General features: G+C 44.0%; 1 protein-coding gene across 2 annotated transcripts in view; it reads right to left on the minus strand.

The window, feature by feature from the left end:
- The window catches only part of LOC309703478 (protein NLRC3-like), a 33,195-nt gene extending 21,877 nt beyond the window's left edge, over positions 1-11,318 (minus strand). For both annotated transcript variants that reach the window (XR_014275911.1, XM_082528335.1), the window contains exons 1-2: positions 11,257-11,318; positions 423-548 (exon numbers count right to left, since the gene is read on the minus strand). Coding sequence is in view for 1 of the 2 variants with exons in the window: in XM_082528335.1 (XP_082384461.1) it covers positions 423-511 (89 nt within the window). In the remaining variant the exon portion in view is untranslated. The remainder of the gene's footprint in view (positions 1-422; positions 549-11,256) is intronic.
- Between the last annotated feature and the right edge of the window lie 3,554 nt (positions 11,319-14,872).

Here is a 14,872-nt window from a genome sequence, read left to right on the forward strand (position 1 = left end):
AACACTCCAACACACACATATGAACATAGAAATGTGTGTGAAACACAGCTGAGCTGACATTAAACATGATAGAGGATTTATTCACAACAACATTTACACACACATTACCTCTTTGCAGGAGATAATACCTATATGAGACACAGTTTATGATTCAAATGTTAGAGATCCTGCGGCTGCCTTTGGGGTGTGCAGGGCTCTCTCTTCCGGAAGATAATTAAATAAACAATTATAAATGTTTGACCACTATGAGTCGGTTTTCTCTGTTCTATCATGGGGACAAAAGAATCTGGGTTCAATAAGGTCCAGGTTCATGTTTATGTTTAGTTCCTCGTTTCTTCCTGTGAATAATGATGGAGCAGTGATGTGAGTGCTGAGCTGTGACATGGAGAAGAGTCATGGACAGTTAGAGATGGTCGTCTCACCTCTGAGCTTTGGTCTGGCTCTCATGTTCCCCACACAGAGTGCTTTTAGAGGGAGGGGCTCCCTCCTCTCTGTCCTCACACTGATCCATGCTGCTCAATTCATATCAGCTCACACACACTTTCTACCTGCAGAGGAAATACAAATCATTCACATGCACATCAACTGTAATCCTGCTTTCCATCACTGTGCTGTCCAAATATCAGCTGCTGCTTTCCTGCTTCATCTCAGTGTCAGCTGGATGCAGTCAGACAGCAGTGTGAGGCAGAGGAAGCTGCCATCAGCTGCTCTGCTATCAGTCCACTAGATGGAGCCTGAAGCACAAACGATGCATTCACTGACACACATGGATTTACTGGAAATGAGAACCATTTAGTAATCTCTCATATATATATATATATATATATATATATATATATATATATAGTCTATATATAGAGACCACGAGGGTAAGTGACGGAAGGAGAGGTAAGTGACGGAAGTGATGTTGTAGGTGACGTCAGACGCCGGAGATTTTGGCGGAGAAAAAGCAAATGGTAGCATAGAGTTTAACAAAGGTTTTCCAAGCTTCAGTATTTCCAAATATTTTCCAAATATACTAATCAATTGTCATATAACTAACAACATCTGTTTTATCATCTCTAACACCCTGGAGGACAACGGGGAGAGTTTAGACGCTCTCCAAGATTACATCGACCGCTGTTTTCAAGATTTAGTAATGCATAAGGCCCAGAGTGCATCTTCCCCGGCCAAAATCGAGACGCCGTCATCGAAGAGAAGTCGCCAGGCAGACTCCCCCGGTACAACATCGCCTGCCGGCAAAGACATCGCAGAAATCCTGGAGTCCATCGACAAGCGATTGTCCAGTTTCGATGCGAGGCTGTCCCTGGTGGAGATCTTATACCGGGAATTTAAATCTCTGAGAGAATCCCTGGAATTCAGCCAGCGGCAGGTGGAAACGCTTGCCGCTGAAAATGCCACGCTACGGGAGTCGGTTAAATCTCTCACCGATAACGTGACCCAGCTAAACATTGAAAATAAAAAAATAAAAGAGTCCGTTATCGATTTACAAGCCCGTAGCATGAGAGATAATCTTGTGTTTTCTGGGATTCCAGAAACTGCCGGAGAGGACGCAGAGGCAACGGTGAAAAGCTTCATTAAAATCCACCTGAAGCTGCCGGAGGACACCGTAAAGAACATCGACTTCGATAGAGTACATCGCTTGGGGGGCGCGCGGTCGCGGACCGGGAGACCACGGCCTATTGTGGCCAAATTCGGGCAATTCAAACAGAAGGAACAGGTGAAGAGTCGCGGCAGAGAGCTGAAAGGAACGGACTTCAGCGTGAACGACCAGTTCCCCAAAGAGATCCTGGAACGACGCAAGGTCCTGTTCCCAGTTCGACGTAGCTTTATCCAGAAAGGCTCCCGTGCTGTCATCGCTGTGGACCGGCTCTACGTGGACGGACAGCTGTACCGCGACCCCGGCACCACACCGTGGTTATACTGACTGCACTCCAGATAAGAACCCGCTACACTCTTTTCTTATTCATTCACACTTTCTCCTTTAAAATGTGTTTAACCTAGTAATATCAGTAGGATGTCATAGCAGATATAATACCGTCACCCTCCGTCATTGCTTTAATTGGAATGTTTCCGTTTCGTTTCCTTTTTTTTGTTGTCGCTCACAGTTCATGTGGTTTCTTTCTTTCTCTTGTCTTTCACTGCTGTGGTCACCTACTTCCCCACTCACCTGCAAACAACACCCTCTATTTCTCCATATTTTCACAACACGATCACGCAAACACATCAGCTCAACGGCAGCACATTCACAACAGCCTCACAGCACGCACAGACTTGCAGGACACATAAGCAAGCCACGCTTGTTCATATTAGTGAATATTCACACACATAGTCAGACTTATGGAGTCTCTCACCACACTTCTTTTTCTCTTTCTATTTACAAACAAGGGATGTTTCCATATTCTCTCCACCTGTCTAAACGAAACACCCAGCATACATCATTAAACATACACGCACAATTAAGGGCATGCTGAGGTTTGTCACATGGAATGTAAATGGAGCTGGCACCAGAGGAAAGAGGTTAAAAATATTTAACCAGCTTAAAAAACTACAGGCAGATGTTGTGTTATTACAAGAAACTCACAAACCTGTCACAGGTTTAAACGAACTTAAAACACCTGAGTTTCCTAACGTGTTTGCAGCCGGTTATAATTCTAGACAACGGGGAGTAGCAATTTTAATACATAAAAATGTTAATTTTACAGTACTCGATACAGTTATAGATCCAGAGGGTAGATTTCTAATTATTAAACTATCAATATTGAACAAAAAACTATGTATTGTTAGTATATATGGTCCAAATGTTGATGAACCCTCATTCTTCCACGGTTTTTTTAGTGCACTCTCTGAACACCTTGATTGCACACTCATTCTTGGCGGTGACCTCAACCTTGGACTAAATGAAGAAATGGATAGGCTCAACACAACAGGAACTCAGCGTAATTGGCAGTCCACAAATATAATCAAACAGTATATGAACGACTTTGGTCTTTGCGATGCATGGCGCTCTCTTCACCCCACCAGTAAGGAATATACTTTTTTCTCGCATGTTCATCACTCTTACTCTCGTCTGGATTATTTTTTGGTCAGCAGCTCACTGCTGTGTGACATTTCAGACACTGAGATTCATCCTATAGCTGTCAGCGATCATGCTCCTGTATCTTTAACACTAATGCACAAGAATAATACTACGCCAAGTAAAAACTGGAGATTTAATATATCACTACTTAAAGATGAAGACTTTATTAAATACTTTAAAAAGGAATGGACTTCATATTTAGACTTTAATGACACTCCCGGAATATCTGCTTCTGTTCTATGGGAAGCAGGGAAAGCTGTGATGAGAGGTAAAATAATTTCTTTCTCCATCCATCCATCCATCCATCTTCATCCGCTTATCCGAGGTCGGGTCGCGGGGGTAGCAGCCTAAGCAAAGAGATCCAGACCTCCCTCTCCCCAGCCACCTCCTCCAGCTTGTCCGGGGGAATACCAAGGCGTTCCCAGGCCAGCCGAGAGATATAATCTCTCCAGCGTGTCCTGGGTCTGCCCCGGGGCCTCCTCCCGGTGGGACATGCCTGGAACACCTCGCCCAGGAGGCGCCCAGGGGGCATCCTTGCCAGATGCCCGAACCACCTCAGCTGGCTCCTTTCGATGTGGAGCAGCAGCTGCTCTACTCTAAGCCCCTCCCGGATGGCCGAACTTCTCACCCTATCTCTAAGGGAGAGGCCAGCCACCCTTCGGAGGAAGCTCATTTCCGCCGCTTGTATCCGCGATCTCGTTCTTTCGGTCACTACCCACAGCTCGTGGCCATAGGTGAGGGTAGGGACGTAGATCGACCGGTAAATTGAGAGCTTCGCTTTTACACTCAGCTCCCTCTTCACCACGACTGACCGGTGCAGTGTCCGCATTACTGCAGCCGCAGCCCCAATCCGTCTGTCGATCTCCAGCTCCCTTCTCCCATCACTCGCGAACAAGACCCCGAGATACTTGAACTCCTCCACTTGGGGCAGGAACTCATCCCCGACCCGGAGTGGGCACTCCACCCTTTTCCGGCTGAGAACCATGGCCTCAGATTTGGAGGTGCTGATCCTCATTCCCGCTGCGTTACACTCGGCTGCGAACCGCTCCAGTGCGGTTTCTTTCTCATCACACAAAAAGAAAGAAGAAAACAAAAATATTCAGGAATTAGAAAAAAACATCAAATCACTAGAAGAAGCCTACGCGTGCGACCAAGATCAGGAAACATTGAACAAAATATGCAAAACAAAACTAGAATTAAATGAAATTATTAATAAAAAAACACAATTCCTTATACAAAGACTTCGCTTGCAGAATTTTGAACACAGTAACAAATCAGGTCGATTTCTAGCTAACCAGCTAAAAATAAATAAAGAAAAAACAACTATATGTGCTGCTAAAGATTTATCGGGGAACACAATATATGATCCTGGAAGAATAAACAACATTTTTAGGGATTTCTATGAAACTTTATACTCACCACAAATAAACCCATCTAAAAATGAAATTGATCTGTTTCTTGACAACGTAACTCTTCCAAAATTACTAGACAGTCAAGCAATGGAATTGGATTCGCCACTGACGCCAAGTGAACTCCAGGAAGCCCTGATAAGTATGCCCAATAATAAGGCTCCAGGTCCAGACGGCTTCCCTGCAGAATTCTACAAAGAATTCTGGACAATTTTGGCACCAGTATTCCACAGCATGTTGCAGGAAATCGAGGAAAAGGGCAGACTACCACCAAATATGAATTCTGCCAACATTAGTCTCCTGCTAAAACCAGGCAAAGACCCTTTATTTCCCTCAAGCTATCGTCCAATTTCTCTTTTAAATGTAGACCTTAAAATAATCTGCAAAGCTCTCTCAAAGAGATTAGAGAAAATGACCCCCCTCTTAATTCATCCTGACCAAACTGGTTTCATAAAAGGTCGGCACTCCTCAACAAACACTCGTAGATTACTTAATTTAATAGACTACTCATACGATAAAAACATCGAAGCCATAATATTATCTCTAGATGCAGAAAAAGCATTTGACAGAGTTAATTGGAAATTTTTATTCGCAACTTTACACAAATTTGGTTTTGGAAACTCTTTCATAAACTGGATAAGAATATTATACAATTCCCCAACGGCTCGTATCAGAACAAATGACCAGACATCCTCCAGCTTCTGTCTCCTGAGGGGCACCAGACAGGGATGCCCACTCTCCCCCTCACTTTTTGCAATTTTTATCGAACCTCTAGCAGCAGCATTTAGACAGGCTACAACAATTAAGGGCATAAAATGTAAGAACATAGAACATAAAATCAGTCTCTATGCGGATGATGTGTTGCTTTTTCTGCAAAACACACAAACCAACCTCTCTGAGGTAATTACTTTAATAAACTGGTTTTCAAGAGTTTCAGATTATTCAATTAACTGGCCAAAATCTACAGTTCTCCCCATTAACTGCTCCTTCCATAATTCTTCCTCTGCCCCACTGCAATCCGGAAATATTAAATATTTAGGTATTAATGTCTCTCCTAAGCTTTCAGACTTAACTAAACTAAACCACATCCCACTTCTAAAGAAAGTAGAAGGCGATCTGACTAGATGGAAATCTTTACCCATATCACTCATGGGAAGGGTCGCCACTATAAAAATGATGATCTTGCCAAAAATAAATTACTTATTTTTGATGATCCCTAACAAACCATCACAAGATTGGTTCAGATCTCTGGATTCATATATTTCCAAATTCCTTTGGAAAGATAAACCCCCGCGTATTAGCTTAAAAACGCTACAAAGAACCAAGGATAGAGGAGGATTAGATCTGCCTAATTTTCACCAATACTTCTTAGCCAACAGGCTTCAGTTCATCTCAGAATGGTTAAAACATACCTTCTTAGTTGAGCCCTGGCTAGATGTTGAACAGGCACTATGCAAGGATCTAGAGATTTCAGACCTACCATTTATTAGCTCAAACATCAAAAGACATGAATGCTTTAAAAGTATCAACATCAGCTTTTCTCTAACAGCATGGTGGGAGTTTCTAAAAATAACGGAGTCTTCATTAATCCCATGCAAACGTACACCTATCTGGAATAACCCTGACATATTACAAAACAATAATATGATTAATTTCCCAGAATGGAGTTGTAAAGGAATTAAATACTTAGAACATATATTAGAGGGAACAGAATTTATTCCATTTGACAGACTAGTTGAACAATATGGGATCAACAAGACAAGGTTTTTAGAATATCAACAAATTAAATCCATAGTAAAAAAGAAATTTAACCTCAGTCAAGTTGAATTACAAACACCACTAAGTGCGGCACATTTTCTTACTCTTAAATCCCCCAAATTATTATCTAAAATATACAGAACACTTTCTAAATTAGATGAATCAATATCCCTTCCTACTGCAAAGTGGGAAGCAGATTTATCAGTCAACCTAGACCAAAACTTCTGGTCTCAGATTTGCTTAAAAACTTTTAAATTAATTAAAAATCCCAGTCTGCAATTAATACAATACAAAATACTTCATAGAGTGCACTATACAGGTCATCGGATGTTCAAGATGGGCTTTACATCTTCCAACAACTGCTCACACTGTCAAGGCAATACACCAGACAATTACATCCACGCTCTTTGGTTCTGTCCACCAGTGCAAAAGTTTTGGCGCGAGATATGTGAAGACTTATCAAAATGTCTGAAATGTAACATTCCAACTTCCCCCTTAGTGTGTTTGTTGGGCAGCTTAGATAATGTCACTTCAGAAAAGAATATAGCCCATATGATCTTCACTGCCCTATGCATAGCCAAGAAAACAGTCCTCATGAACTGGAAAAATAAAAATAATCTTAATTCTAACCAATATAGAAATTATCTATTAGATTACATTAGTCTTGACACAGCCTCTGCCACCACATCAGATCAATTGCTCTGGGCCCCTTTTATCAGCTCCATCACCTAGTGGGGGTGGGGGGTCATAGTTTGGTCCTGCCTTCACTGTTGTGATTGGTGAGGGGGTAGGGACAGGCTTAGGGCGTCGGGGGGTTCCCCGGAGGCATCTTCCTTGGGGGGCTCAACCCGGGGTAGCGGTCACGTCCGGTTGAGGGCTCTGTTGGCTCTCAGGTGACTGTTTCCTCGCGGCTGCGTGCAGCGGGGCTAGGGGAGGGTCTGTGCTGACGGACGTGGGTTACTGACCTGGCAACCTGGCTGCCCCTGGGTGGGTCCGGGATGGGCGTGAGGTTCTGGGGGTGCTCCGTCTCTGGGCGGGGGCCCGGGCCGGGCCTCGGGGGCTCGGGTCCTGGTTGGTGTGTTGCCGGGGTTGTGGGCGGGTGGGTGCATGGGGGCCCGGCCCTGGAGCAGGGTGCCGCCGGTGCATCGAGCCGCCTGGGGGGCTCTTCAACTGGTGGGGGGGATGGTCACATCTGGCAGGAGCTTTCTTCTCTCAGGAACTCTCTGCAGGAGGGGGAGATACAGGAGAGGTGGAGGAAGATCTCAGCCTGGGCGTTTACCGTCTTATGTAGTCTGGAAGATGTGTGGTTGGTGGGGTGGGTGCAGTTTTCTCTGTGGTGGGGTTGGGTGGACTGTCCAGGGCTCTGTGGAGCCGGGGGGCGCTACTGCACTGGGCCCCGGTCTGATGGGCCTGGGCCCCCCTTCCCTGGCGGGTCGCGGAGGGTGGGAGTGCCTACTGGGGTCAGCGGGGGAGCTGGCCCCAGGGAGGGGTTACCTGCCCCTCCCTTCCTTCCCTCCCCATCTCCAGCTGCCTCCCTCTTCCCGCTCCTCCACAACCACCCACACATGCAGGGCCTTGGAGTGGGGGTATGTCACCAGGGTGCAGAGGAGGCTACCCCCCCCCCCCCCTGTCCCCTTCTGGCTGCCTCTGCCTCAATTTTATCCCACAACTTAGACATTCACATTATTCACACTCTCATTACACATACATATAGGATCTTGGGGGTGGGCACAATCACGGAGTCCAAATCACCATCAGGGTGTATACCTCACCCCTGACGTCGTTGCCCACCTCTCAATTTTAAATACACTTAGTCATTGAGGGCTAGCAGGAGGGACCATGCGCTTACCTGCTGCTCCTTGGCAGGTAGCTCCATGCCCTCCTGGGTTTTAATTGCACCTTAGAACACATATGCATCAACACTACAATGAGCGGGTGGAGGGAGGTTTGGAGTCTTCTCCCACCCCCATTCTCTGCGGCCTGCTGGAGCGGGGGGGCTAGTAGGAGGAGTTGGCCGTCCGACTGCGGTCTGGGGTGTGGGGCCTCCCTGCTGCTGCGGAGTCGGGGTGGTCTGCCTCTCCCCACCGCAGGGAAAAGGGTAACACCACCTGGGTCTGGGTGCAATTCCCCCCTCCAGGGGCAAGGGTACCTAGACCCGGTTTGTAGAGTACGCTTGGGGAGTGTGATTGTGTGTACAGCGTCTCTTTATGTCTGTCTCCACGTTGGTTGAGTGTGGAGTGAGTGCATATGAGAGCATGAGGGTGGGAATGGATGTTTGTGTCTGTGTGTGCCTGTATGTCTGTGTCTATATGTCAGGTTGGGTATCAGACGCCACCTCTCTGGGGACACCTCAGGCCCTCCAAGGTTTGGAGGCCTATCTCCACCCACCACCACTTCCCCTGCCGGTGGCGGACTCCCTCAGGTGTCGGTGTGTTGGTGGTTCTTTGTGTCTGGGGGTGGGCGTCCGGGTACACACCGGCTCACTCCTTGGCGGCCGCTTGTCGGGGCCTGGGGCCTGGGGCTCGCTCGGGCCCCTTTGGAGGTGGGGTGCCCCCGGCCTCTCGGCCTAGGGCTCGGTCACTCAGGCGCAGCTGGGGGCCGGCGGAGCTCACGGGCGCGTCACTGCAACTCCCCCTGGCTTCTGCTCCGCGGCTGCTGAGTGAGCCCTCATCTGGGACTCTCCTCAGCTCTTACTGGAACAGTGGCGCGGCTGCCCCTCTGTTGGTCTTCCATGGTCTCTTGTGTTCTGGGGGCCTCTGGATGTCTGGAGTTTTGATCTCCTCCATACCCGCTTCACACCCTGGAGGACGGGGCTGTGGCCCCCCCACACTCCCTAGCAGATCATTACATGGAGAAACCTTTGGAATGCAAGCATGCTGATCCACACAGGTATGCACACATGGGTATTCACAGACGCGGACTAAAGCTTTCTTGGCTGCTGCCTCAAAGCACACTGTGCGCTGTCTATCTTGCGTGCTGCACAATATCGTTTATTACTTAGTAAATACTGATATCTATGACTAGCTAGTTTATTGTGATGGTGCTTTGTTTTCTCTATTATTATGTTGCTCTTTGTTGTTTGCTGTCTCCTCTGTTTGTTTGTTTGTTTGTTTGTTTGTTTGTTTTTTCTCCATACAGGTGACCCAGGAGTTTTTTTTTTTTTTTTTGTCTCTCTTCCCCCCCCTTCTCACCGTCTCTTCTCCCCTTGGGTTTTCTTTCTTTCTCTCCCCCTCTCTCTCTCATTCATTCCCCCTGTCCTATTTATTAAAAAAAAAAAAAAAAAAAAAAAAAATGACAAAGGATGAACTGAAGCTCTGCCATCACGTAATGTCGCATACTGCTGTTTCTGATGTCATTTAAGAAAAAAAAAAAAAAAAAAAAAAAAAAAAATATATATATATATAGTCTCATGAACAACATTAACTAACTAATTGTTATTTACTAACTAATCTTAAATGACTGTTCAGCACAGAAATGAAGCCCAACAATCATGTTTTACAGTCCTGTGGTCTCAGCCTCAGATACTCAACTAATCAAAGTGATGTCAGAACAAAAATGAATGACTAACAAAACATTTTCTCCTTCATTTCTCTCACACAAAGCTGTATGTAACGTGTCTCGCGGTTAGTATCATGGTTTGCTAACATCGATACACGAGCTGCCTCATGTTGCTTCCAGGTTGGGAAAGAATGAAAAGATAAACCATTTTCAAGCTTATTTTCTTGCTGGTCGTGCGATCGAACATTGCAGCCGACCACACAGCAAATACGAACCATGGCTGTTGTGTGTGCCTTCGCTCCCTTTTCACTTGCGCTAGACCCCCAAAATGGCGGATCGGGCCAAAATCCTTTCCACGTGACATAACGCTCCAAAGCCCTATCCGGTTGTTCAGTCTGACGTCACTAGCCGTGTCTGGGTCTAAACTCCGCTGCAGGTCCATATATCAAACGATCACTATGGCATTACTGAGAGTTGAAAAACTGTCTAAAGTCTTTCATCTTTAATAAAATGATCAGCGTTCTGCTCTACCAGGTGTAACAATTGAGTTTAACATCCAGGCATCCATGAAAACAGAATTTATGACATTTAACGGAGTTAGAAGTTAGCAGGGAGTTAGCTCGCTAGCTTCCATCTAAATACAATATAGCATGTCCTGACTGCGGGGTTTTGGAAACAAATTAAAACGTACAGCTCTGCTATCACTTCCAGCATAAATGAAGACAGAAAACTAAACAGCAGTGACGTTTGTAGGGTTACTGAAGTTGGGCTAGCTGGTATATAATGATGTGCTACGTGACCGCTAGCGACACAGCTATGTTAGCATAATATAAACAAGCTAACTTTTTTTCCACTCGATAAAAGTTAACGTGAGTGTTCTCGGTGGTCAGGAACAAATGTAATCGCATGGCAGGATGCTGTAAAAGGACCAAACTTCAGCCAGGAGAACAACTGAGATAATCCATCCACAATACGAGGTTAGTCATTCATATACTGCTGCATGGGCTGGGCTGTAGTTACATCCTAAGGTTTTAAAAACTGAGCTTAAATAAATGATTAGCGGTAATAAAAGCCGAGGGAGGTCAACAGTGATCACTGACTGTTTTAGGAGCTTTTTGAGATTAAATAGAAGAAAATACAAAACATTAAACATGTTAACAACACAAAAGCCATATTAAACGCAGACTACTTTAGGCCCGGAAGCAGGATTCGTCGTGTCATCACTGAACAACCGGATACCGTCCCATTTCACGAGCCTCTCACTTCCGCACTTCTCGTACTGATAGTACGCGTAGTGCGCGTACTTCAAGCGCGTTGACCCTGAATTGGGACACAGAAGCGTCAGCTTCAAGCAAGCCATCACTATCTGAACTATCGAGCGGTCTCTCTCTTGAATGGAGGGACCGGAAATAAAAACACACAGCTTGTTGTGAGAAGAAATCAAACATGAGCTGAACAAACAGTAAAGTTCCTAAAAACAAACTGTTAAAGGAGGAAACAAAGCAAACTTACGGTTTCTTCACACACACCAACAACAAGCTCCACTTACTTCCTGACAGTTTAGCTGCTTCCTGGAAAGGAAGGCCTTCACCTACGTGCAGACCGATTTTCACAATAAAAGCACTCTGTAACTAAAGTAACGTCACACTGACAGTTTGTGACTTTTTAACTTTGTGCTGACAGAATTAAAGTAACTTGGTGTCACTTCTTCTTTCCCGTTTCTCTGAGCAGTTTCAGCTTTGACTGAAATAATCATACCGGTAATTATCAGCCGTTGTATTAAAGGATTTATCAGTTTATTCCGAAAATCAACAGGAATCTGGTGCTGATCAAAGAATTTCCTTTTAATGGTTGACATTCAAAGCTTTAAATGGACTTACCAACTTGCTACCTGGGACGGTTTTAGAGGCCTGGCCAGTCGCCCCGATTGACTCTTACTTTGAAAGGATGGTGTCACCTGTAAGAGCCATTTACACTAAAACTCATTAATACTCACATTCATTCATGTTTCACAAAGCGTTCAAAAGGAAAAAATTTAACTGCAGGAGATTTTATTAAAGTCATTTAGCAGACTCAAAAATAATAATACTCACAGAAACGTAATCAGATTGTAGGACCCATATGAGTTGTTCCTTTTTTGATTAAGTGGGTGGGTTTAAATGGACTCACTGTATTGGTGCACGGGTGTGGGGTGTGAGTCATGGGTGTGTTAGGTGATAAATGTGGTTGCACTCACCTAGTGATGGCCAAATGAAGCTTTCTGAAGCTTGTATTGAAAAACGGTTCATTACTCGAAGCTTTTCAACACGGTCCTCTCTGGTGACATCTGGTGGCCAAAAATATGAAGAGCAGCTTGAATCCACAAAATAAAACCAACCGCTTCATTATGATTGCCCACTCTACAGAGTGGAATCCTGTCTGATATTGGGCCTCCGTTGTGTTGCTTTGAACGTGTATTTTTTGGTGGTTAAGAAAATGTGGTTTATTTGTTTAATAAATAGTTTTGACCAGTAAACTCTCCTTGTTTAAACATGCACCATGGTGTGGTCTTCCTTTGCTTGTGACTTCTTGATGTTGGTAAATACAATAATTGAAAAATACCACGTTACATATATATACATATAATAATGTAAAACACATTATGGAGTATGCTTCTGCTGTGAGGTCTTGCCTCCATGCACGTATGCAATTAATCGCATTTATAAATAATATTATATTAAGGAAGTTTTCCCAGACATATTTTTGACCTGGGGGTAGAATTGATTGTGAAATGGAAAAGGAAAATGCTTATGAACTTGCAAATTAAAAACATGATGCATTGACGGTAACCCTTTTTCATTTTTATTTAAAAAGAGAATTTGTTCCACTGTGCGATGGCCGAACCTGTTCCTTTTCGTGGAGATAATTTCTCCTGCCTTAAGGAAAATCCCCTCACATGGCCCAGAGGAGGCTGGAGTGCAGAGAAACTGGTAGAGATGCAGTTATACAGTCTACCTGGGCCCCACAAACTATCAGCTAAAGAGAATAAAGAAATTCAATTGCTGCACATTTGGCAGACTAACATTTTCAGATTAATTAAACAATAAAATATATATTTTTACAACATTACATGTAAAGAGTCAAGTGGAAGTTTTTCTAAAGTTATTTAATGATATTTATATTATGGAAGCAGATTTTTGACATTTTACCTTTTTCCCGTTTTCAGATAAAATAAACACGCACAAAACAAAAGCAAACGGCCAGAACACAAAGCTGGAAAACCCACCCGATTGACAAAAATCAACTCATAATTCTCCCAAACAACAGAACCTCCTCTATTCCTCGCTGGCTCCAAATCTCTCAGTGGAATGATCAGTGGTTCGCTATCTGTCACCATCAAAACACTCCACAAATCCCGCGAATGATTCGCTTCCTTATAAACCATTGAATCAGACACCGAAGCAGTTAGGTTCTAAATGAAGCTTCGGACGTCACTGATCATGTGACTCTGGCCAAACGAATCAAGCTTCGACACAGAGCTTCTGAAGCAGTGTGTTGATTTTTGTGACACACGCACCGGAGCTTCAGCTTCAAGCGGATCATCACTACACTCACCTGTTCTCCAACCTGATGTTGATGAACATCAAGGTAGGGTGAGCATGAGTTAAAAACCTTCTGTTAACCGCAGCTTGAGCACAGCTTGAGCGCAGCTTGAATCATTTTGATGCGTTTTGACTGTAACTTGATGGTTTATGTTGATTAATGGTTTTCTTTCGTTTTTGATCTACTGCAGAATATTCTTATAAAATCCCAGGCCAGGAAAATCACCTTCATGTTTTTCTGTGTTTTATCCTCAGCTACTTTGACTCAAAGACATCTGCTGTCATGCTTACACCTTTGATAAAGTGTCAGCTTTATTTTTATAGATTCAAAATTACGGAAATGTACTGATGCATGATGTGAATTATAATATTTCTGACTGTCTGAGGCATTTCCCCGATTTGAATCAATTCTAGAAATCAGAGCCCTAACAGTTACACAATCATACCAAAACTCTGTCCTGATAGTTTTGACTTTCTCTGAGACAATATTCAGAATAAATAACCACGAAAACAATTTATTTATTCAGTTTAGAGCTTGACACATCACATCGTTGTAATCACAGAGCCTATTTCACTTGAATCCACTTGATGGCGCAGTAGAGCAAATGAATTATCACAATGCTTCGAACCACGAGTCAACCAGGGGTCCGTTCTTCGTACCTCGCTTACTACATCCAAGATCAAATGACACATCCAAGATCAAATCATCGCGCCAACTTTGAGCTCGCTATTCCGGTTCTCCGAACACACCTGTTGTTGACGATTAGTATAGCTGGATGAAGTAATGTGAGATCACTGGGTGGCTCAACAGGGGCTACGCATCGATAGTAGAAACATTGATCGGCAACCCTTTGATTGGTCGGTAATTTAATAATAATAATAATAATAATAATAATAATAATAATAATAATAATAATGGATTGGATTTATATAGCGCTTTTCAAGGCACCTAAAGCGCTTTACAATGCCACTATTCATTCACTCGCACATTCACACACTGGTGGAGGCAGCTACGGTTGTAACCACAGCTGCCCTGGGGCAGACTGACAGAAGCCAGGCTGCCATATCGCGCCATCGGCCCCTCTGGCCAACACCAGTAGGCGGTAGGGTAAATTTATTATATTATACTACATTATATTATATTATATTATATTATATTATATTATATTATATTATATTATATTATATCCTCTTTCACATTAGAGCCACGACAGGACCCACTAGAACATGGGAACAAGTAAAAGTGAAATATAAGAATATTCTACAGAATGGTAATATTTATCACTTATATTGCTTTTCGTCTCTTGGAAAGAGACCCTGAAATAATCTGTTTGTTTGTTTATAACAGTAACCAAGAAAAGGGCAGAGCAAAAAAAGACAGGTGGTGGTCCTGCACCCCCTCGTCAACAAGTTGGTTAAGTAAATGATACCCTCATGGGAAAATCGATATCTCTCTATGAGCACACTGTCACGCTGAGCTAAAGGATCCTGTCTGTCCCGCAATATACGCTGGATTCTGAGGACTCTCCTTATCAATCTTGCACCTT

The sequence above is a fragment of the Aulonocara stuartgranti genome, assembly GCF_965226115.1.
Source record: "Aulonocara stuartgranti genome assembly, chromosome: 3".
Classification (NCBI taxonomy): domain Eukaryota; kingdom Metazoa; phylum Chordata; class Actinopteri; order Cichliformes; family Cichlidae; genus Aulonocara; species Aulonocara stuartgranti.